The 23138-nt window shown below is 43.9% G+C and overlaps 3 protein-coding genes across 5 annotated transcripts in view; 1 reads left to right on the forward strand and 2 right to left on the reverse strand.

The window, feature by feature from the left end:
- Positions 1-1643: 1643 nt before the first annotated feature.
- Positions 1644-10058, reverse strand: LOC139327734 (sorting nexin-9-like). Of its 2 annotated transcripts, XM_070957666.1 has the most exons (17): positions 9952-10058; positions 8877-8963; positions 8719-8797; positions 7349-7435; positions 7045-7192; positions 6298-6382; positions 6086-6211; positions 4645-4762; positions 4404-4534; positions 4198-4301; positions 3806-3909; positions 3538-3615; positions 2793-2869; positions 2585-2674; positions 2250-2364; positions 2072-2163; positions 1644-1988 (listed from the first exon to the last, which is right to left on the reverse strand). In XM_070957666.1, exons 1-17 carry the CDS (start codon positions 9961-9963, stop codon positions 1941-1943), a joined length of 1581 nt encoding a protein of 526 aa, XP_070813767.1. In that variant the 5' UTR covers positions 9964-10058; the 3' UTR covers positions 1644-1940. The 2 variants fall into 2 exon arrangements, with proteins under 2 accessions (XP_070813767.1, XP_070813766.1); XM_070957665.1 differs by lacking the exons at positions 8719-8797; positions 8877-8963; positions 9952-10058 and having other exon boundaries at positions 7045-7189; positions 7349-7455.
- Positions 10059-12213: 2155 nt separating this feature from the next.
- cd59a (CD59 molecule (CD59 blood group) a) lies at positions 12214-19124 on the reverse strand. Of its 2 annotated transcripts, none has more exons than XM_070957800.1 (5): positions 18646-19124; positions 18465-18548; positions 17497-17598; positions 17216-17289; positions 12214-13556 (listed from the first exon to the last, which is right to left on the reverse strand). In XM_070957800.1, the coding sequence occupies exons 1-5, from the start codon at positions 18791-18793 to the stop codon at positions 13434-13436; spliced, it is 531 nt and encodes a 176-aa protein (XP_070813901.1). In that variant the 5' UTR covers positions 18794-19124; the 3' UTR covers positions 12214-13433. The 2 variants fall into 2 exon arrangements, with proteins under 2 accessions (XP_070813901.1, XP_070813902.1); XM_070957801.1 differs by having other exon boundaries at positions 18652-18733.
- Positions 19125-22229: 3105 nt separating this feature from the next.
- Positions 22230-23138, forward strand: part of dytn (dystrotelin) — a 10396-nt gene continuing 9487 nt past the window's right edge. The window contains exon 1 of the mRNA XM_070993892.1: positions 22230-22248. Within this exon, the coding sequence (XP_070849993.1) occupies positions 22230-22248 (19 nt within the window). The remainder of the gene's footprint in view (positions 22249-23138) is intronic.

Genomic DNA, 23138 nt, shown 5'->3' on the forward strand with positions numbered 1-23138 from the left:
TAATCCTCCGCCGCTGCGACATCCTCTCCCAGAATTGTCACGACCTGCCTCAAAGGTCGGACAACTTATGGAGACCACACATGACACTTTAAAGTAAAAGAATTAAATTTCTTTAAATGAACTGAATCAAGTATTTATGTAAGTCAGTTCCTCAGTGATGTTTGTAGTGTGTGGGTGTGTGAATGTGTTACGGTGAGACAACCAAAACTAAATAACCCAAGACCAAACAAACCAAGCAGCTCAAAGAGGAGAGAGAGTGAATGCTCAGGCACCCAAATATATAGGTGAGCAACTCAGGTGTTAGCCATCTCTGCTAATGAGCCACTCCCAAGATCTCAGCAACCAAACAGAACGTAGGTCAAAGGCCAAGGGGCCGTCCCAGAATGCCCTGTGGTTGTGTGGTCGTCCTGTTCCCTCTGAAATCAATCACCATCTCCTTGGTCTTGGCCACGTTAAGCAGCAGGTGATTTCGACTGATCCCAAAAATCATCCACCGCTGCTCTGTATCCCTCCTCTCGTCCATCCTTTATACACCCCGCCCCCGCTGAGTGGTCTGAAAACTTCTGTAGGTGGCACGAAGAAGAGTTGTACTGGAAGTCTGAAGAGAAAGGGAGGCAGAACAGTTCCCTGTGGTGCTCCTGAACTGCTGTCCACAGTCAGACAGAACGCTGCCCAGTCGGACCAACAGTAGTCAGTAATCATGGAGATCTCACCAGGAGCTCGGCTGGCTGGTGTTAAATGCGCTGGAGAAATCAAAGACGGTGGTCCTCACAGCGCTGCCTCTACAGTCCAGGTGGGAGGGAGCACCCTGCAGCTGGTGTCTGATGCCGTCGTCCACACCCAGATGTGCTTGGTAGGAGAACTGTAGAGGGTCCAGAGATGACTTCACCTGCGGTCGGAGGTGGGCCAGGACCAGCCTCTCCAGCACCTTGTCAGGAATGATGCGAGTGGTTAGGATCACGTGAGTCCTGACATCACCTTTGCCAAACGTTCATCGCAGCGAATGAATTATTTCTTCGTCACATTCACCTGAACAGGATCACCTTAAACTGACCGGATTTTAAATGGAGTTTGGTGTGAAGTGAGGCGCTGACTGAGGGACATCACTGAGCTTTTAATGGTTCTGTCCTTGCTTTAAGAAAGAGCTGAGATCAGGTGTTTTTACTTCCTGCAGCTGACAGGTGATGTGATGACAGGTGATGTGATGACAGGTGTTACAACAGGTGTGTGTGTTACTGACAGTTGTCAGTATTTCACTGTTTTCGCTTTGAACTCTCAGAAACAGACAACAGCCGCTCCGTCAGGACAGGAAGTGAAGTTTTCCTGCAGCTTCTCTGCTTCCTGTCTTGGGGTCAGAGGTCACACACAGACGCTGAGTCAGCAGGAAATCCTGATGTTCAGGTTTGTTCTCTCAGTTTGAATGAGAGTGAGACATCACGCAGCTGATCCAGAGTCAGCTTGACTCTGACTGAACGACATCAATCTGCAGCTGGAACTTCTCTGATTATTATTCTCATTATTATTCATTTAGTATTTTATATCACATTGAGTTTTCTTGTAGTTTATTTTCAAGAAATAATTTGGAAATTTATACTTCATCTCAAAAATGACATTTTTTATCTGAAAAAATGAGCGCAGACAATACATTCACTGTAATTTATTATTTTTGTGTATTATCGTGTTATTCATGTCATTTCTACTTCATGACAAACACAGTATAAATATTGTAGTATTTGATTATGCAGTTGATACTTTGAAAAAATAAAAATGAAGAAAAGAATTAAGTAAAAGAGTGAAGTGATGAAGATGAATTTAATGAGTCAAATAGAGTGAACACATGAATAATGTGGTTCATTAATATCAAAGTAAACACTTTCATTTTGTTAGAAATGTAGCGGTGATGTCATCGGACTGTGACGTCATCAGTGATGTCATCCTCCTCACAGTGTGGTGAAACGGCTCAGAGCTCCTCGCAGCTTATCTGCGATCTGACCAATCAGAGAGCAGAGAGGAGATGATGTCACACAGCTGTTCGCTCACCTGTCTGAGCCCGCCCCCTCAGCCTCCTCACCTGCTGGTAGAAGGTCACCTGTTGCTCCAGGTAAAGCTGCATCACTCTGTTGTAGTCATAGATACGGTTGCTATGGAAATGATTCATCTCAGCTGAAGGACACACAAGGAGTCGGGTTACGACAGGTACACAGTGTGTGTATTAGTACTACACTGTGAGTACTGTAGTGTACTGTTACCCTGCAGTGAGTAGCTCATGCTGCTGATTCGCTGGTTCATGAACTTCCTGTCGCTGCTGCTGAGTTTTCCAGAAGAAACCAAACGATCGGCTTCCTTCACCTTCTCAACCGCAGCCTGCACACACACGCACACACACGCACACGCACACGCACACACGCACACACGCACACACACGCACACACACGCACACACACACGGGTGAGACCACACCCTGCACTGACATCACTTTCCACCTGAAGCCCCGGCCCCTCCTCAGACAAGCTGACCATCATTTTATTCGTACTAACAGTGTGTACTAGTACTGCTGTGTGTTTTAGTACTAGTACTGCAGTACCTTGTGTACAGAGATGATTTCTGGGAAACACCCCAGCAGGCCTTTGTACTCATTGTTTGTCTCCAACAGGAAGTGAAGATCCTTCTGAGGCTGAAGGAGGTCAAAGGTCAGCAGAGGTCAGGCGTGTTAAATTCACATAGAACACGATATAAATGTTTTAAACTCAGAGTACAGGCAGTACAAGTACAGTATTATGGTATGTGTGTACCTGCTGTGCTACGATCTCTGCGATCTCCTCGTAGGTTTTTCCAGCAGTTGTCAGAGCGTCTGTCAACGTCTGCTCTCCTGAAACACAAACAATATCACCATGACGACAACAACAACAACAACAACAAAAAAGCAGATCTAAGAACACGTTTGATTAAATCCTCCACACACACCCAAGGTTAACGTGACGACGCAATCTGACTCCATTAAAGGGTCTCAGTGTGATGATGCGTTCAAGTACCGACAACAATAATCTGACTCCATTAAAGGGTCTCAGTGTGATGATGCGTTCAAGTACCGACAGCAATAATCTGACTCCATTGAAGGGTCTCAGTGTGATGATGCGTTCAAGTACCGACAGCAATAATCTGACTCCATTGAAGGGTCTCAGTGTGATGATGCGTTCAAGTACCGACAGCAATAATCTGACTCCATTGAAGGGTCTCAGTGTGATGATGCGTTCAAGTACCGACAACAATAATCTGACTCCATTGAAGGGTCTCAGTGTGATGATGCGTTCAAGTACCGACAACAATAATCTGACTCCATTGAAGGGTCTCAGTGTGATGATGCGTTCAAGTACCGACAACAATAATCTGACTCCATTGAAGGGTCTCAGTGTGATGATGCGTTCAAGTACCGACAACAATAATCTGACTCCATTAAAGGGTCTCAGCGTGATGATGCGTTCAAGTACCGATAACAATAATCTGGATTTACGTTTCTGAAGCTCCTTGTCTCCTCACCTGGATAATTGCTGCTGATGAAAACACTCGACAGGTTCCTGAAGGCTCGACCAATCCTCTCGTACTCTTTAGGTAGCGCTGCACACACACACACGCAGTAAAACACACACATACACAGTGATATACATATATGTGTGTGTATATGTATGCATGTTTATTCACTGATGTCCGCTGTAGTGTCGGTAGGGTGTGTGTGTGTGTGTGTGTGTGTGTGTGTGTGTGTGTGTGTGTGTGTGTGTGTGTGTGTGTGTTAGTGTTGTATACTGACGTCCGGTGCAGCGTTTCCAGTGTGTGTGTCCGACGTTCAGCAGCTCTTTGACTCCATCGTCCATTAACTTTGTGAACCGACTGTAGTGCTCACACTTCTGTTCACTACACAGACACACACACAGAAAATACACACATTAACACACACGCGTCCTGATAGCACACCTGGTACCTGAGATCTCAGCCCTGAGTCATGTCTGCGGCTGAAGGCTGCCTGTACGAGCCTGACAGACGAAGCCGAGGGTAAAAGAGCGCGCCCGTTGGACTCTGTGCTGCTGGGTGAACGTGATTCAACGAATGCGTTTTCTGGACCCTGATCTGGATTTTGCTGTACAGTCTGAGGACGCAGGTTCAGAGACCTCGGAGTATTTTCGTGGGACGCCTTGAACTTACACCTCAGCAGCGTCGAGCTCCGCAGCTTCAGGTTCAACCAGACTGAAGATCATCGGTCCCACCAGCTCGTCTCTCTCTGCCTTCCTCTTCCCCGCCTTCCACTCCTGAAATATGGACACACCGTTTCAGCCAATCGGGACCGACCTACCAAACCTCCTCACGGCCGACTGGCTGAAACATCTGCAGGTGGGCAGGGCGGGACCTGCCTTCTCGTCTCTGTAGGTGAGGAAGAGCTGGAAGACTTCGCTCTGAGAGACGACAGGGTGACGGCACATCCGGGTCATCCAGGCCTGCAGCTGCTCCATCCTCATCCTGATGAAGTCCACCTCGAAGCGGCCTGACAGCACAGGGCGCGGGGGTCAGAGGTCACGCTCAGTCAGAGGTCACATTTCACCGCTGTGATCGCAGAGGTGCTGCGTGGGTGTGGTTGTCATAGCGATGGCTCACCTGTCACTTGTTTGTCAGGCAGCGATGGGACGGACAGAGCCGAGCCGAACTTCTCCAGCAGACGCTCGTACAGCCAATCAAAATGCTTGTAGCGATGAGTCACAGGTGTGTTGGTTGTCTTGAGGAAGACGGTCGAGGGTTAGACAGCGTGTATTACTGCGTACTACTGCACGTTACTGTGTATTATTACTGCGTACTACTGCACGTTACTGTGTATTAATGCATACTACTGCACGTTACTGTGTATTATTACTGCGTACTACTGCACGTTACTGTGTATTATTACTGTGTACTACTGCACGTTACTGTGTATTATTACTGCGTACTACTGCACGTTACTGTGTATTAATGCGTACTACTGCACGTTACTGTGTATTATTACTGCGTACTACTGCACGTTACTGTGTATTATTACTGCGTACTACTGCATGTTATTGTGCATTACTGCGTACTACTGCGTGTTACTGTGTATTATCATGTATTACTGTGCATATACTATATATGTACATACATATCCATACATTTGTGTGTGTGCATGTGTGCAGTGTGTATGTATACGTGCAGTGTGTGTGTGTGTGTGTGTGTGTGTGTGTGTGTGTGTGTGTGTGTGTGTGTGTGTGTGTGTGCGTGCGTGCGTGCGTGTGTGTGTGTGTGCAGTGTGTGTGTATACGTGCAGTGTGTGTGCAGTGTGTGTGTATACGTGCAGTGTGTGTGTGTGTGTGTGCGTGTGCGTGTGTGCAGTGTGCGTGTATACGTGCAGTGTGTGTGCAGTGTGTGTGTATACGTGCAGTGTGTGTGTGTGTGCGTGTGCGTGTGTGTGTGCAGTGTGTGTGTATACGTGCAGTGTGTGTGTGTGTGTGTGCAGTGTGTGTGTGTGTGTGTGTGCAGTGTGTGTGTATACGTGCAGTGTGTGTGTGTGTGTGTGTGTGTGTGTGTGTGTGTGTGTGTGTGTGTGTGTGTGTGCGTGTGTGTGTGTGCAGTGTGTGTGTATACGTGCAGTGTGTGTGCAGTGTGTGTGTATACGTGCAGTGTGTGTGTGTGTATACGTGCAGTGTGTGTGTGTGTGTGTGCAGTGTGTGTGTATACGTGCAGTGTGTGTGTGTATACGTGCAGTGTGTGTGTATACGTGCAGTGTGTGTGTGTGTGTGTGTGTGTGTGTGTGTGTGTGTGTGTGTGTGTGTGTGTGTGCGCGTGTGTGTGTGTGCAGTGTGTGCGCGTGTGTGTGTGTGTGTGTGTGTGTGTGTGTGTGTGCGCGTGTGTGTGTGTGTGTGTGTGTGTGTGTGTGCGCGTGTGTGTGTGTGTGTGTGTGCGCGTGTGTGTGTGTGTGTGTGTGTGTGTGTGTGTGCGCGCGTGTGTGTGTGTGTGTGTGTGTGTGTGTGTGTGTGTGTGTGTGTGTGTGTGTGTGTGTGTGTGTGTGTGTGTGTGTGTGTGTCTGTCTCACACTGGGAGTGATCTGGTACTCGATGAAGCTCTTCAGGCCGTACAGTTTGGACTCTTTCTTGGGATCAGCGATCACACAGTCCAGAGGAGCCAACGGGTACAGCCAGACCGGACCCACTTCTCCCACCTGATTGGACGACGAGCAGGAGCCAATCAGAGCAGTGTGACTGACAACACAGTTTGATACAGTGATCAGTGAAGCTGATTCCTCACGTAGACGGGAAGTCTGTCTCGGCTGTTTGCTGGAGGTTTGGCCAACAAGAAGACTTCAGGACTCGGTCCTTTGGAGAACGGGAACCTGAGAACACACAAGCTTACTGAGATCTGCCGGGATCTACTGGGACCTGTGGTCTACGAACATTCAGTGATCTGTGCATCTATATGACGGAGCAGCGAGGACACGTTGACGCCGGGAATCGCTCTAACTGAGATCTCGTAACAGTCTGCGAGGATCTAGTGAATCCTGCTTGGATCTCTTCCGATCTGCAGACTTCTATATGAATGATGAGATCTCACACAAGACAACAATACTGCTGACATCTGCCAGGATGTAGTGGGACCCTCATATTTCGTGCACGGGTCCTGATACTGGCTCGTGAAGGGTCCAGGACTAAAGTGGTGAAGGCTGCAGTGCAGATGATCTACGACGTGATGCGCTCAGTCCGGAGCGACGGACGGACGGCAGCTGGATTTCAGACTGATAACTTCGGCTTTGACCGTCTTTGTTTTGTTCATCACGTCAGTTGAATAAAGTTATTGAAGGGCAGCAGCTCTGCCTTTTCTTCCTCTCTGGCAGGAAGTGACAGCTGTGAGTTTTTGGGGTCGTCACATCCCTAAATTGTCCCCACTGGGACCGGCTGACCCTGACCTCCGCCTGTCGTGAATCTGCTGTGATCTGTTTGGATCTACGAAATCTGTGTTGCACGCTGGAATCGACTGTGAGATCTGCTTTGTTTTTACTTGTTCAGGGAGATTTTCACCGAGGGGCCGTGAGTGCTCTGTCCTGAAGCCCCACCCTCCTCATCCACCTGACTGTCACCATGGTCAACGCCCACCGATTGGTCATCCCAGTCGTCGTCCCACTCGGCATCGTCGTCGTCAGCAGCTGCTGGAGACAGGAAGCAGTTTCCTGTCTGTTATCAGGCAGAAATCCATCTTTTGGGTCACGTGTGGACAGACTGACTGAAGCAGGTTTTAGGTTCTGGACCGTCCTGCACTGATCTGCAGGAAGTAGATCTTCCAGGTAAAAAGTCATGTGTGTTACCTTGTTGCATGTGCGGATATCCCTGACTGTCCCATCCTTCTGCTGTGCTGCTGATATAAGCCCCACCCCCTGACCAGGAGTCCCCACCTCCTTCACCACCGCCGCCGCCGCCGCCGCCGCCGCCGCCGCCGCCGCCGCCGCCGACCTGAAACACAACATCCACATCAGCAACAGAAAGGAGCAAGATCCTTCACTGACCTGTGGTGGGTATGAGTCTGTGCCGGTTTACAGTCTCTGGTCTGGTTTTCAGTGTCTCTGGTCTGGTTTTCAGTGTCTCTGTGCTGGTTTTTAGTCTCTTTGTGCTGGTTTTCAGTGTCTCTGGTCTGGTTTTCAGTGTCTCTGTGCTGGTTTTTAGTCTCTTTGTGCTGGTTTTCAGTGTCTCTGGTCTGGTTTTCAGAGTCTCTGGTCTGGTTTTGAGTGTCTCTGGTCTGGTTTTCAGTGTCTCTGGTCTGGTTTTTAGTCTCTTTGTGCTGGTTTTCAGTGTCTCTGGTCTGGTTTTTAGTCTCTTTGTGCTGGTTTTCAGTGTCTCTGGTCTGGTTTTGAGTGTCTCTGGTCTGGTTTTCAGTGTCTCCGGTCTGGTTTTGAGTGTCTCTGTGCTGGTTTTCAGTGTCTCTGGTCTGGTTTTGAGTGTCTCTGTGCTGGTTTTCAGTGTCTCTGTGCTGGTTTTGAGTGTCTCTGCTGGTTTTCAGTGTCTCTGGTCTGGTTTTCAGTCTCTCTGTGCTTGTTTTCAGTGTCTCTGGTCTGGTTTTGAGTGTCTCTGGTCTGGTTTTGAGTCTCTTTGTGCTGTTTTTTTAGTCTCTCTGTGCTGGTTTTGAGTGTCTCTGCTGGTTTTGAGTGTCTCTGGTCTGGTTTTCAGTGTCTCTGTGCTGGTTTTGAGTGTCTCTGGTCTGGTTTTCAGTGTCTCTGGTCTGGTTTTCAGTCCCTTTGTGCTGGTTTTCAGTGTCTCTGGTCTGGTTTTTAGTCTCTTTGTGCTGGTTTTGAGTGTCTCTGTGCTGGTTTTCAGTGTCTCTGGTCTGGTTTTCAGTCTCTCTGTGCTTGTTTTCAGTGTCTCTGGTCTGGTTTTGAGTGTCTCTGGTCTGGTTTTGAGTCTCTTTGTGCTGTTTTTTTAGTCTCTCTGTGCTGGTTTTCAGTCTCTCTGGTCTGGTTTTCAGTGTCTCTGGTCTGGTTTTCAGTGTCTCTGGTCTGGTTTTCAGTCTCTCTGTGCTGTTTTTTTAGTCTCTCTGTGCTGGTTTTCAGTCTCTCTGGTCTGGTTTTCAGTGTCTCTGTGCTGGTTTCCAGTCTCTCTGCTGACCTGTCAGCAGGCTGTGGCAGAGGATTTGAAAGGAGCCTCGTTCTGGTTCAGAGTGGATGATCCTGGTGAATTTACCTGCTTACCTGTAAATATCCCTCAGGTACCAGTCCGGTTTGTCCGCTAGAGTTCTGGGCTTCGATCCAGCCTCCACCCACAGTCTGCAGATACAACCATACACATTAAGACTGAGTGCGGTACACAAAGTGCATAAATATACAAATGTGAGTGAGGGTCTACCTGGTCGAGCACCGTGACCGTCTCACCCTGTCTGACCGACAGCTCGTTGTTTCCTGGTTCAGCTGTGAAGTCGTACAGAACCTGAGCCTGAAACACAGGAAACCCGGTGAGGGTCCTCACAAGTGGGGTGAAAAGCTGAGTGTGTTTGAAAGGAAAGGTCTGTTTATCAGTGAAATGACGAACACGTCGAGCCGACTTCCTGTTAGACCAGAACGTCTCTGTCAACAGCTCCAGGCCTCTTCAGTATTCCTGTTCCTCCACCGGACTCCTTTAGGGAATCCCCTGGTTTAACGCAGACGCTCTGCTCGCTGCCTGCTGGAACTGAACATTTTCCTTTTCATTTCACTGCTCATGAACGTTCCTGCCAGACTCCTGCAGATTGTTTAGATCATCACATTTGCACTGTTCATTGTTTTTTGTTTGTTTATATGTTTGTGTTGGTATTTCGTTTTTGCTCAGAGGATCCATCGAAGAAAATTTTTCTCACATAATCTGAAATAAAACTTGGAAAAATGTCTGATTTCACAGTAATATCTTTCCTGTTTCTAACCGCCAATAGACCTTTTTAATATATATGTTTTTTTATTTTAATATTATTATTAAAAAATCAATCAATTAATAAAAACACTCCCAGCAGAAGCTTTTAATTTCAAAGTTTTCATCGTGTTTCTGTGTGAGCGCAGCAGGAAACTCGGTGTATTTTAATGATCATTTGCTGTTTTCCATCATTTGACAGCTTTGTGACACCAACCAGACTCCTGCAGAATTTGACGTGTTTTTGTACTCGTTTGCATCTTTAAACAGCCGCTTTCTCTTCTCTTCATTTACTTTTACGTGCATGAGAAAATCTTAAATACTCCTCCGGAAACTTTCTGTCACTTTCAGGTGTTTTAATCACATTTCTTCACCTTTCAAACGGAACGTTTTCTCACGCTTTGACTCGACTGATTTCTCTATGAAGTTTCTGCGGGGACGGACAGCGGGTCGTCGGCCGGCTTCAGTCTGATGATGTGAACCTGCAGCTGCAGGTGAGAGGTCAAAGGTTGCAGAGTCCATCACAGGTGATACGTCTTACCTGCAGAGCCATGATGACGTCAGCCGCTTCTTATTCTTTTATTTTCGGTTAAAGTTTCATCTTATCAGCTTCTTCCCGATCAAACCGCAACAGCTCCCGCATCAAGTGGGAAACAACTGGCACAGCTTCCTGTGCGTGACTTCACAATAAAAGCCCTGCGCGCAACAGTAAGTAGAAACAATATTTAAAACGTTTAATTCTTAATAATTGTCGTTAATTGGTTTGTTAAAAATAATTCATATGGTTGAACACAAACCATTTTATGTAAAAGTAGAAAAAATAAGGATTCTGTTTTGAAGAAAAGATGAACAGCAATAATATAAAGACTAAAGACTGTTAGAAAGAATAATGTTCAGGTTACGGCCAGAGGAGTGTAACAACACAACATAATGACTGAATAAAAAGCAGTATTGATAAAATACTTGTCAAAAAAAATCCTTTTACTGTGATGAGTATGGTATTACAGTGAAAGAAGTCAAAATATTGAAGAATAAGACAGGAACAACTTGCTATAAGGAGGATTTCAAAATAAATCATCTCAAAAATGAATCTAAATAACTAAACATAATATTTACAAAGAACAGGAACATTATCACTGAGTAGCAAGACTGTAAACATGAGCAAAATGATTTCACAGAGCCGCTTCATCACTGAACTCAGTTATGGTGCTTTTATTCTGAAAGTTTCTATGTCATTTTCCTGTATTTCACCATTAATTGCACAAAACTTGACCTACAGTGACATCACACACCCGGAAGAGCTGCAGTGTTTCCACAGAGATGCGCGAGCTACACTGTAAGAAATACTACAACACTGAACTTAAGAAATACTACAACTACACTGCTCTGTAAAAAATACTACAGTTACACAGTACTTTAAGAAATACTCCAACACTGTACTGTAAGGAATACTGCAGTTACACAGTACTTAAAGAATTACTCCAACACTGTACTGTAAGAAATACTACAGTTACACAGTACTTTAAGAAATACTCCAACACTGTACTGTAAGAAATACTACAGTTACACAGTACTTAAAGAATTACTCCAAAAATACTACAGTTACACAGTACTTAAAGAATTACTCCAACACTGAGAACACGGGAACAGGAAGCGCTGCTGAGTGTTTCCACACAAATCTGTGAGGTGTTGACAGACTGAAGGTGTGTCCTGAAAACTCTGCAGTTACACACTTATACACAAGAAATACTGCAACACTGTACTGGAACAAGCACCACAACGCTGTACCATATATAATATTTTTAGTCAGAAATACTAAACTACACTGTAAAAACATGACAATACTAAAAGGAACTAACCTTTAAATTCTTTGTAGAAAAATACTGTAAAAATACACTGAACACCACACTGTAAAATAAATAATACTCTGTTCTTTACATTTTACTACATTTTATCCAGAGTGAGTGCATCCCCACGAGGGTCCAACCAAAACTGCAAAAATCACAGAGGCTTCATGAAAAAAAAAAAAAAATAAAGAAAATATTATGGTGCTCTGTCATAATAATAGGATGAAATAAACTGAAATAAGATGAAGTGAATGAATGAAGTTTGTTTTCCATCAGTGATCAATGAGCGTTCAGTCGTACTCTGAACTGTAAAAAATACTTCATTTAACTTCCATCGTTCCTCTGCACTGTAAAAATATTTTGCTGCAGTACAAAAACTACAAACCTGCAGTTTCTTCAGTAACGTCACATCGTCACCTTCTGTCAACATTGTGCTTTAATTATTGAAACATTTAAAATATTATTTTAGGCTTTTATTTCTCTTCCTGTTTTTAAAAACTCAGATCACCTGCCCTTCCCCTTCAGGTGTGTTCACCTGTCTGCCTGTGGGGGGCGCTGCTGTCCAACACATCCACCTGCTGCTGCCTTCACGTCCCATCGGGAATAGAAAGACCACAGGCCTCATGTTTCACTTCACTCAGGTGTTTTCACCTGTGACACCTGGCCAATGTGGATGTGTCCATGCTGTCTGATTGACAGCTCCTTATATTCACCTGTGCAGGTGTGCTTTTGAAGTGAAACACAAAATGAATAAACAAAGTCCTAAATTCGTTAAATATCTATCTTACTTTGATTAGAAAATGATTCTTCTTCTTATTATCATCGCGTGTGAAGCTGTGTCATGGAGAATAAAGAAAAATCTTTTAAAATAGAACTTTTATTCTGACACTTGTTGTAGCGATGACCTCACGCCTTCACAATCATCCGTATTCAGTCAGTCAAAGAGAATCCGTGCGTTTCCAGTTTGTCACATTTATTGATTTAATGTGCACGTACAGACGTTGTGAAGCTGTTTTCATGTCAAACAGTTAAAGAGCAAAGCAGCTTCACATCATTTCATCTCAATTCACAGACCGAAGTGGAGCGCTTTATTTTGATGGGTCTGGAGATCAAGTGCAGTTTCCTGTGAAAAACCACTGTAATCTGGGAATGAATGTGACTTCTGTGTAATTTAAATTACAGGCAAACATTAATAAAGTTTAATAAAGTTTCTATAAATAAATGTACATTTATGTGGCTTTAAGTTAGTCAGATTTTCTTTATATAACTTTGTTTTAGCAGCTGTTTCAGGAAATTCTTCTTGAGATGTTGGAATAAAAATCTGACTTTGTCTCAGAGTCAGAATCAGTCAGATGTGAACGCACAGAAATGACACATGTTGATCTGATTCAGTGTGACGTCACTTTCTGACGAGATCATGATCTGTGTTGATCCAGAATAAACTTCCAAAAATCCACGAGAAACCAGAGAAGAAGACTCTGCAGGACTGATCCAGTACTCCAATGATCTGTACATCCACGAGGATGCTGCTAACAGGAGCTGCTAATCGCTAATTCAGCAGACCATTAATGGAGACACTTTGACTACATGTGAGCAAACACACGAAGATTCAGCCCACATCATAACTGTAATTTTCTGACTTTTGTTAGGACTCTGAATGTGTCGTGAAGTTGCTTCTCAGATCTCTGAAACACTGTAAATCATATTTACTGTGTGATGAAAACAGTTTTTCCTCTTGAAACTCTGCTGAAACGTGTTCGGTGGCCGATCCACTCATTCTGAAATCATCAGTGTGATCTTTGTTTTTCTCTTCAGGATTAATTCACATCGTTCAGGAAACTTCATCAATCTGTTATTAATAAATTACTGCGCCTGTAAAATAACGTGCTACCAGTGTTCATGTTCGTTCACGTCTGTTTAAAGCCAGACTGAAATGTTCACATCGGATTAGTGTTCTTCGTGTCATATAAATATTGATAATGTGACTTAAACTGTTTCCTGTTGAATCGATGAGCTGCTGAAAGAGTACGTTTCTCTTCACATCCTATAAATAATTATGACGCACTGAGTTTGAAAGTGTTGGTGACTGAATGAATGTGAAGTGATGAATGAGTTAGACAAGCTGAACCTGCTCTTGCTAAAGCAGCTGCGTGTTTATGGCCACAGGGGGCGCTCTTCAGTGGATGCACCACCACATGACGGCAACTGAGGCCAGCAGACCAATCACAGAGCTCGCTGCAGAGGAAGGGGCGGAGTTACACAGGTCAGAGTTGCAGCACTTGAAGGTGAAACTGGAAACCTGGAAATGATCGATAGTTATTGATTAGGTGGGATCACACAGGTGTCATAGAAACACACTTCACATTTAAAGCTGCTAATTGGATGAAGGGTCATTTCATGTGACTTCGATCCAGACCGAGAGAGTCAGCTCCAGCCATTGATCCACTGATCAGTTCTTTGATGCTGTGGCTCATCAAACTGATCGATATTTAACAAGCTCAGTTTAATGAACCCGATTGTGTTTCTGTGGTTTTGTTATTTTGGGATCATGAACTCCTGGTGTGGATCCAGTTCAGCGACACCTCTGAGCATGAAGAGCAGCTTTAGAGCTCGTCAGCCTTCAGTTCTCACTGAGCTGCCTCAGGCGAGCGAAACAGCGCCTCTGTTGGCTGTAATGTCAGAAAAATGTCAGGCTGGCAGATCGATGGGGGCCGGCAGGTGAGGCTGGTGTCCTGTGATTAGACTAACACTGAGACTTCAGGACTAACAAAGCCCGAAAAGGTTGGAAATGTCCAGGAGACCTTCATGCTGTCTGAAACCAGATGCAGGTGAAAAACAACCAGACTCAGAATGGATGTAACAGGAAGTGGATCACCTGAGTCTGTCAGTGGAGCAGAGCCTGAACAACTGTGGACATTTCAGCAGATTCTAACTGGAGTTTGTGTAGTGGAGGACCTCACGTCTACGGCAACACTGTCTCCAAGGAGGACTTCAAACAGGTGAGTCAAACACAACTCTGTCCTCTGCTCGTTGCTCTGCATGCATTGGTTTGTACCTGTTCTAAGAGTTTGTGTTTGTTCTAATGGTTTGTTCTGGTTTGCACTGGTTCCAATAGTTTGTGCTGGTTCTAATAGTTTGTGCTGGTTCTAATAGTTTGTGCTGGTTCTAATAGTTTGTGCTGGTTCTAATAGTTTGTGCTGGTTCTAATAGTTTGTACTGGTTCTAATAGTTTGTACTGGTCCTAATAGTTTGTACTATTCTTCTGTTCTGACAGTTTGTACTGGTTCTAATAGTCTGTGCTGGTTCTAATAGTTTGTGCTGGTTCTAATAGTTTGTACTATTCTTCTGTTCTGACAGTTTGTACTGGTTCTAATAGTCTGTGCTGGTTCTAATAGTTTGTACTGGTTCTAATAGTTTGTACTGGTTCTAATAGTTTGTACTATTCTTCTGTTCTGACAGTTTGTACTGGTTCTAATAGTCTGTGCTGGTTCTAATAGTTTGTACTGGTTCTAATAGTTTGTGCTGGTTCTAATAGTTTGTACTGGCTCTAATAGTTTGTACTGGTTCTAATAGTTTGTACTATTCTTCTGTTCTGACAGTTTGTACTGGTTCTAATAGTCTGTGCTGGTTCTAATAGTTTGTACTGGTTCTAATAGTTTGTGCTGGTTCTAATAGTTTGTACTGGTTCTAATAGTTTGTACTGGTTCTAATAGTTTGTACTATTCTTCTGTTCTGACAGTTTGTACTGGTTCTAATAGTCTGTGCTGGTTCTAATAGTTTGTGCTGGTTCTGACAGTTTGTACTGGTTCTAATAGTCTGTGCTGGTTCTAATAGTCTGTGCTGGTTCTGGCAGTTTGTACTGGTTCTAATAGTCTGTGCTGGGTCTGACAGTTTGTACTGGTTCTGACAGTTTGTACTGGTTCTAATAGTCTGTGCTGGTTCTGGCAGTTTGTACTGGTTCTAATAGTCTGTGCTGGTTCTGACAGTTTGTACTGGTTCTGACAGTTTGTACTGGTTCTAATACTCTGTGCTGGTTCTAATAGTCTGTGCTGGTTCTAATAGTTTGTGCTGGTTCTAACAGTTTGTACTGTTCTGACAGTTTGTACTGGTTCTAATAGTCTGTGCTGGTTCTAATAGTTTGTGCTGGTTCTAATAGTTTGTACTGGTTCTAATAGTCTGTGCTGGTTCTGACAGTTTGTACTGGTTCTAATAGTCTGTGCTGGTTCTGACAGTTTGTACTGGTTCTAATAGTCTGTGCTGGTTCTAATAGTCTGTGCTGGTTCTGGCAGTTTGTACTGGTTCTAATAGTCTGTGCTGGTTCTGACAGTTTGTACTGGTTCTAATAGTCTGTACTGGTTCTGACAGTTTGTACTGGTTCTGACAGTTTGTACTGGTTCTAATACTCTGTGCTGGTTCTAATAGTCTGTGCTGGTTCTAATAGTTTGTGCTGGTTCTAACAGTTTGTACTGTTCTGACAGTTTGTACTGGTTCTAATAGTATGTACTGGTTCTGACAGTTTGTACTGGTTCTGACAGTTTGTACTGGTTCTGACAGTTTGTTCTGTTTGGCGTCTTCTCCTCTGGTGGTTGGGAGTTATTCGGTGGTTTTCTTTCGGCTCATGTGGGTCACTCAGTTGATCAATCAAGGCTCTGTGAACAGGTGAGTGGATTAAGGAGATGACTACATGGACTCAGGAACAGTTCAGAAAACCGTTGTCAGTCAACACAGTTCATCTCAAACACAAGTTCAGATTCTACCAGCAGAGTGAAGCCAGACACCATCAACATCCAGAGACTTCTCTGGACCAGAGCTCCTCTGAGACTGACTGACACAAAGAGGAAAAGTGTTCTGGTCTGACGAGTCCACATTCAGACCAGCTTCTGTGCTGGTTTGCAGGTGTGTTAGTGCTCATGGGTCACCTGCACACCTGTGTAGGCTCCATTCATGATGAAAGGTCCAAACAGGTTCTGGAGGGACCTGCTGCCATCCAGGGTCAGGGTCCATGAATAGACTCATTCTGCAGTGTTACAGCAGCGAGTCATAGAGTTCAGGTTCTGGACTGGCTGCCTGCAGTCCAGATCCTGTCCCTCTTTGAGACTGTGATTAGGACTGTGATAATAGAGACTGCTGAAGAACTGAACTCGTTTATCCAGAAGACTGAGAAAGAATTTCAGTTCAAAGCTTCAACAGTCAAAGTGTTCTACAAGACGGCTGATGGAACAAGGTGGAAACAGAACCTCAGCCGACTGTTTCTAAAATGTGTTACAGGCGTCAAGTTCACAATGAGTGAATATTTACGAAAAACAATAAAGTTTATCAGTTTGAACATTAAATATCTTTATACTCTGTCCAGTTAAATGTAGGTTGACCAGTGTGTTCTGTTTTTATTGATGTTTTACACACTTCCAGCTTTTTGGGAACTGGGCATGTATGAAGACACGTCCTGCTCGATGTCCATCTGTGACAAATACGAGTACTTAGAGAGTTAAGTCTCTGTTCAGACGGGCTTTGCTGTCATTCAAAGGAATCCATTCAGGAACGGTCCGAACACGACTGTTCCTGAACATGAATGCAGCGATTCAGTGCCGAACATTTCCCCCGAATCAGGATTCTGGCAGCATCTTGTGGTCTGATCGTCCTCAGTGTTTTTGGGTTATGTCTCTTAGAAGACGGTTTTGCTGTCATTCAGAGTGATTATCGGCATGCTGCTGCTTCACACGGGTTTGGAATACATCGAATACTTGCCCTGAACCAGGGTACTGTTTTCTGAGGTGAGCCAGGATGTTGTCTGAGCCCATATGAGATGGAAAAAGGTTGTTTCCTCATTCACGGGGGGGCAGCGGCAATATTTCCTCTGAATCGGAGTATGATCTGTATCCTGCTGTGTGTCTGTCAGTACTAACTGTACCTGCTGAGTCACGTTTCACCTGAGAGGACATAAAGCAGAGCAGCTGTTACCTGAGGGAACATCTGGGTCAGTCGGCTGTACTCACAGTCTGAATACTTCAGACACTGACGGTACGTCATCCCTCCTGCGGGACAAAAGACAGAAACAGTAGAACCTTTATTTCCTGACTGATGGACTGGTCTGCTGCAGTGTGGACACAGAGGTCGTGGACGCAGCTTACAGAAAGTGTTTGGCAGCCAAATCAGTCACTGAGGGGGTTTTGGCCAATCAGAATGCAGTATTCTCTGTGGTTGTGGTGCAGGTAGAGGTACGCGTCCAGGTGTGGACATACCTCTCTCATTGAGTGTGAGACAGGCGTCGTCATAGCTACAGTCTCGTTGTTTGGAGCAGCTGGCGGTGTAGTCCTTACAGCTGTAACACCGGATGGCCGATCCTGAAACACAGCAGCCTCTTTTAGCTCGTTAGCTCGCTAGTTTAGCACGTAAGCTCCAACTGCTGCTTTAAATAAACCTGCCACACACACGCACACACACACTCTTTTCTGTCAATGAAAATGTAGAATTTAAAGTTTTATCTTTAAACTGCATTTTGTCTTTTTTCTTCAACAATATCGAACAATAGAACAACAGTCTGCTGACAGAGACACGACGTTTAATGAATCAGTGCCGTCTCATCGTCGCCTCGTTCATGATTTCATCAGTTTTCATGAACAAAATTATCGAATGTGAAGGAATCAAAAATCTTAGAGTCCAGAAGAATCTGGACTCGTTGGGTTCAGAGGAATCTGGCTTTGGTGGTTATTTTAATGACGATGGTCTTGTAACCAGTAAACCGGACAGATGGTGAGAACTGACGACTGAACATAAATATTATAAAAATCATCTCTGCTTAAAACAAAACCTTCATGAATGGATAATTTACGTGAAGTCCAAACTTCATATCGAACATGTTTTCTGCTCCCTGTGGTGTTTTCAGGGCGTGGATTTAAAAACTTTAGTCTTCCTGAAGCTTTTTCTTTACAGCGACTTTCCTCAAACCAAGAAAACAACTCGTCTTATTTAAAATGTCAAATGAAAAGCAGAAGTTCAGTCTGAGGTACATCTCGGTCTGTTTGTTCCTTGTAGTATTTCTTTGGTACCTAATAGAGGTATTTATTTGATTATCCACCCGTGCACTCTGGCATCTTTGTTGTTCAAATCAAGACTTTTAATGGTTCAAAACTACAAGTGTTACATAGTTTTTTACATTTTGAATTCAGATTTTTCTGGATCACGGTTCAAAAGATGGAATCAAACGTACCCAGTCCGATCAGGGCGGAGCAGATCAGCAGACAGATTCCCAGGGAGCGCTTCATTTTCATCTCCGTGCAGCTCAAACACTCATCTGAAATCACAGCAGCACAGTCACTGATGCTGAGAGAGAGACGTTCACAGTACCAGTGCTTGGTACAGCGGGTACAGCGGGTACAGCGTGTACTCACCAGCAGCAGCAGCAGCAGCAGCAGTAATACTGCAGTTCAGCAGTACTTTTGTTGTTGTTTTTGTGGAGAAAAGAGAAGACGAGTGGTGACCCTGACAGCTGAGTGGAGCAGAGAGACCACGCCCACGGGGAGGAGCCTCTGGGTGCATGTTGGAAAATAATGACTTCCATTGTTTTTGTTGTTATTTTCACTTTCAGTGTCAGAGGACACGAAGTATGAGACACTCTGAAAGAGTGTGATCATACATGTAGTCAGGTGGAAATACAATGAACCCACTGAGTGTGGACAGTCTTTCGTCCTCTGCATCTCCATTTGCATCTTGTTATTTTTGAGGTTGTTTTCAGTCTCTTTGTGGTGGTTTTGAATCTTTGTGGTTGTGTCCTTTTGAGTTCCTCTGTACCTGAACCTTGGTCCTTGGTCTGTCAGTTGGTCCTCCACTCACCCCCACTGACACATCTCAGCAGCTGTCGGATGATTGTGATGAAATGTGGTTCAGACGTTCCCGTTCCCTTCAGGATGAAATGTAATAAATGTGCTGATCCTCTTCTTTCTCATCTAGTGCCATCATCAGGTCAACATGTTATTGTGTCAAATCCTTTGGTTTATGACCAAACACCTTGAGAACTAATGCTGGACTTTATGCTTCGGGCCAATCAGCTAATGTTAGCATGCTAACCCACCAAAGTAAGATGGTGACCATGGTAACCATTACACCTGTTGCATCATCCCTATGAGCATGTTAGCATGCTGATGTTGGTTCAGCATACAGCTTCACAGAGCCGTTAGCCTCACCGTCAAAAGCTGCGAAAGCTAAGAGGCGCATCGGTGCACCTTGCTGATGATGTGATGATGGTGGTGGATGAGAGGCTCAGTGTTTCAGCGTTTATCTCAGTGCAGAAGAAGAAAAGCTCCAGTGTTTTCTCCTCGAATGACCCAGAAACAAAGAGAGCTCAGACGCAGACAATCGGCTTCAGTTTAAAGAGAAACAAAGAGCAGAGGAGGCCGGCAGCCAACAGGGCGACAGAGAGCGGCCACAGCGCCGACACAGCGGCCGCATTCAAACGCTGCGTTTGTTTTTCATCATCACGCCACTTGCATTAAAAATGCATCTCGCCGTCGACTTCCTCTGAAGAAATATTGTGTTTCTGTGTCGTCTTCTGAAACACAGAAAATGCTGGAAGACATAAAGCTGAAGCGCATGATGCATGAGTGTTTTATTCACCAGAACAATCACCTCAAAATTTAAATAATAATAAAAATAAACATGAAACCAACAACGTGGGAAGACAGCAGTCACAGAGCATCCTCTGACGAGAGGTCAAAGGTCATCTATGGAGCGGTCAGCTGAGTTTTCGAGTCTAAAACTCTAGAGGTGGTGGTGGGAGTAACACTGGAAGTCAGCTGACGGGCCCTGAAAGTAGTTTGAAACAGACGATGAAGGTTTTGTTTATTATTGTTTACTGTTTGGGCTGTTGTTTATTAATATTTATTGTTGTTTGGAGTGCTGTTTATGAATGCTTTTTAGACTTTGGGGGTGTTGTTTACTGTTGTTTGGGATGTTTATTATTTTTGACTGTTTGGGTAGTTGTTTATTGTTTATTAGAGTTTGGGCTGTTTATTATTGTTTGCTGTTGTTTGGGGTGCTGTTTATTATTGTTTGCTGTTGTTTGGGGTGCTGTTTATTATTGTTTGCTGTTGTTTGGGGTGGTAACACAGTAGAAACAGGCATTCAGCTCTTTGTCTGCAGGAGAGAAACAGGACGATTGAAACGACCGTCCTGTTCACTGTTGATTTGATCACATCAACACTCGGATGAAGCTTTACTAAAACTTCACTGCCTGATAAATTGAACTCTGTTCTCTAAGAAAGCTTCAAACTGAAATGTTTGAGGTTTTATTATTATTATTTATTATTTTATTATTATTTATTATTCTAATTCTATAATTCTATGTTGCATGGAGCACTGCTACAAAAAACAGTTTCCCCTCGGGGATCAGTAAAGGAATCCTGAATCCTGAATCCTGAATCCTGAATCCTGAACACGTCGGCTTTGATATTGAGGAGGTAACACCTCGCGGTTTTTGTCTCCATCTGATGGCAGAATGAAGAACGACAGGCAGCTAACAGCCTCCAGTACTTTGGAATTACCACCGATAATAATAATAACGTTATAATTAGTGGCTTCTTGCTGTCTTTAACAACGAGCTGTCTTTAAAGTCAGAGCAGATGAAGCTGCTTTCATGACGGTTTTATTCAATAAAATAAAGGTCATGACATCAGCAACAGCAGCTGTGTCTAACATGAGCGACGTCAGCGCTCTGCCGGCTGCTGATTCGTCCACAGACGGCAGGTGAGTGAGGCTGGCAGGTGAGAAGCAGCTGCGATGATAAATGAAACCTTCATTCATATTTCAGCAGCTTCAGTTTGTCTCTTTGAGCTCCGCAGACGACGGGAGGTGAGTCTGTTTGTGTTTCTGCTGAGGGAAATCTACCGAAAGCTTCTGAATGTTTCTGTTTTCTGATCCACGCTGAATGTTTCTGTTTGTTTCTGATCCACGCTGAATGTTTCTGTTAGTTTCTGATCCACGCTGAATGTTTCTGTTTTCTGATCCACGCTGAATGTTTCTGTTTTCTGATCCACGCTGAATGTTTCTGTTTTCTGATCCATGCTGAATGTTTCTGTTTTCTGATCCACGCTGAATGTTTCTGTTTTCTGATCCACGCTGAATGTTTCTGTTAGTTTTCTGATCCACGCTGAATGTTTCTGTTTTCTGATCCACGCTGAATGTTTCTGTTTGTTTCTGATCCACGCTGAATGTTTATGTTTTCTGATCCACGCTGAATGTTTCTGTTTGTTTCTGATCCACGCTGAATGTTTCTGTTTTCTGATCCATGCTGAATGTTTCTGTTTGTTTCTGATCCACGCTGAATGTTTCTGTTTTCTGATCCATGCTGAATGTTTCTGTTTGTTTCTGATCCACGCTGAATGTTTCTGTTTTCTGATCCATGCTGAATGTTTCTGTTTGTTTCTGATCCACGCTGAATGTTTCTGTTTTCTGATCCATGCTGAATGTTTCTGTTTTCTGATCCATGCTGAATTTTTCTGTTTGTTTCTGATCCACGCTGAATGTTTCTGTTTTCTGATCCACGCTGAATGTTTCTGTTTGTTTCTGATCCATGCTGAATGTTTCTGTTTGTTTCTGATCCACGCTGAATGTTTCTGTTTTCTGATCCATGCTGAATGTTTCTGTTTGTTTCTGATCCACGCTGAATGTTTCTGTTAGTTTTCTGATCCATGCTGAATGTTTCTGTTAGTTTTCTGATCCATGCTGAATGTTTCTGTTAGTTTTCTGATCCATGCTGAATGTTTCTGTTTGTTTCTGAATGTTTCTGTTAGTTTTCTGATGCATGAGTTTTTTTGGGGGGGTTACCGGGCAGATAGCTGTCCCAGTGGTTCTGGGTACTTGTTCTATATTCATTTCTATGGTTATATTTAGTTAATTAGTTCAATTGTGTTGTGTCATACAGGAGTCCAGACGTGTCCTGATGTTTGTTTTTCCAGACTGACGGCACGTAAAACTCATCATGGATCTGGACAGCATCGGTAAACTGGTCTCTACTGTGTTCTACTGTGTTGTGCTGTGTATTACTGTATAGTACTGTATAGTACACCACTGTGCGACAGACCAACATGGTGCATGACTTGATGAAACTTGACTCTTTAGTGTGTAAAACAAGATTTTTAAGTCAGCACTAAACACCAAATAGACATTATGTGGTATTTTGTGGTTAAGCTACTGATCTCATGTATGACATAGTAAAATAGGGCTTTATGTGGAGGGTTAGGGTTCGGCTTCAAGTCAGTAAACTGAAAAAGAAAACAACCGTTTTCTGCTATTTTTATGTTTTATGTGAACATAAAGATTCTTTCATTGTTATTTTGTTGAGTTTTATTGATCTTCATTTCTTGTTTCCTTCAGAGGGGCTGAATGAAATCCGTCCATCCGTCTACAGAGTCTCCATGAAGCTTCTGTCTCTGCAGAAACTCTGTCACTGTCAGTCCTTCTTTCTTAGTACAACACTGTGTTTCACGTTATGTCAGAGTTTATATTATACTGACTTCATGTGAGGCTGCTTCCTGACATTGTATACTTGGTATGGTATACATGACTTCATATTACTTTACATTTACAATCCTTTAATCACACAACTGGGACACTTGAGACAGTACTGCACTATCAGTTTAAGTACAATACTTATCATGGGCACTGTGTGTATTTATAGTACTTCCATTGTATACTTCTTCTCTTCAATGTCCAACGAGTCGTCCAAACGCACAAACTACGTCTTTATTCTCGTCTTCAGTTCAGTCACACACAGCTTCTCGGGTTAAATCGAGCTTCTTCCATCTCAGGCAATTGGCAAAGGTGAAGCCTATTCTCCAAAGTCAGCACTTTGAAACAGTGATTCATGCCTTTGATACTTCTCGGCTGA

The sequence above is a fragment of the Chaetodon trifascialis genome, chromosome 24, assembly GCF_039877785.1.
Source record: "Chaetodon trifascialis isolate fChaTrf1 chromosome 24, fChaTrf1.hap1, whole genome shotgun sequence".
NCBI lineage: Eukaryota > Metazoa > Chordata > Actinopteri > Chaetodontiformes > Chaetodontidae > Chaetodon > Chaetodon trifascialis.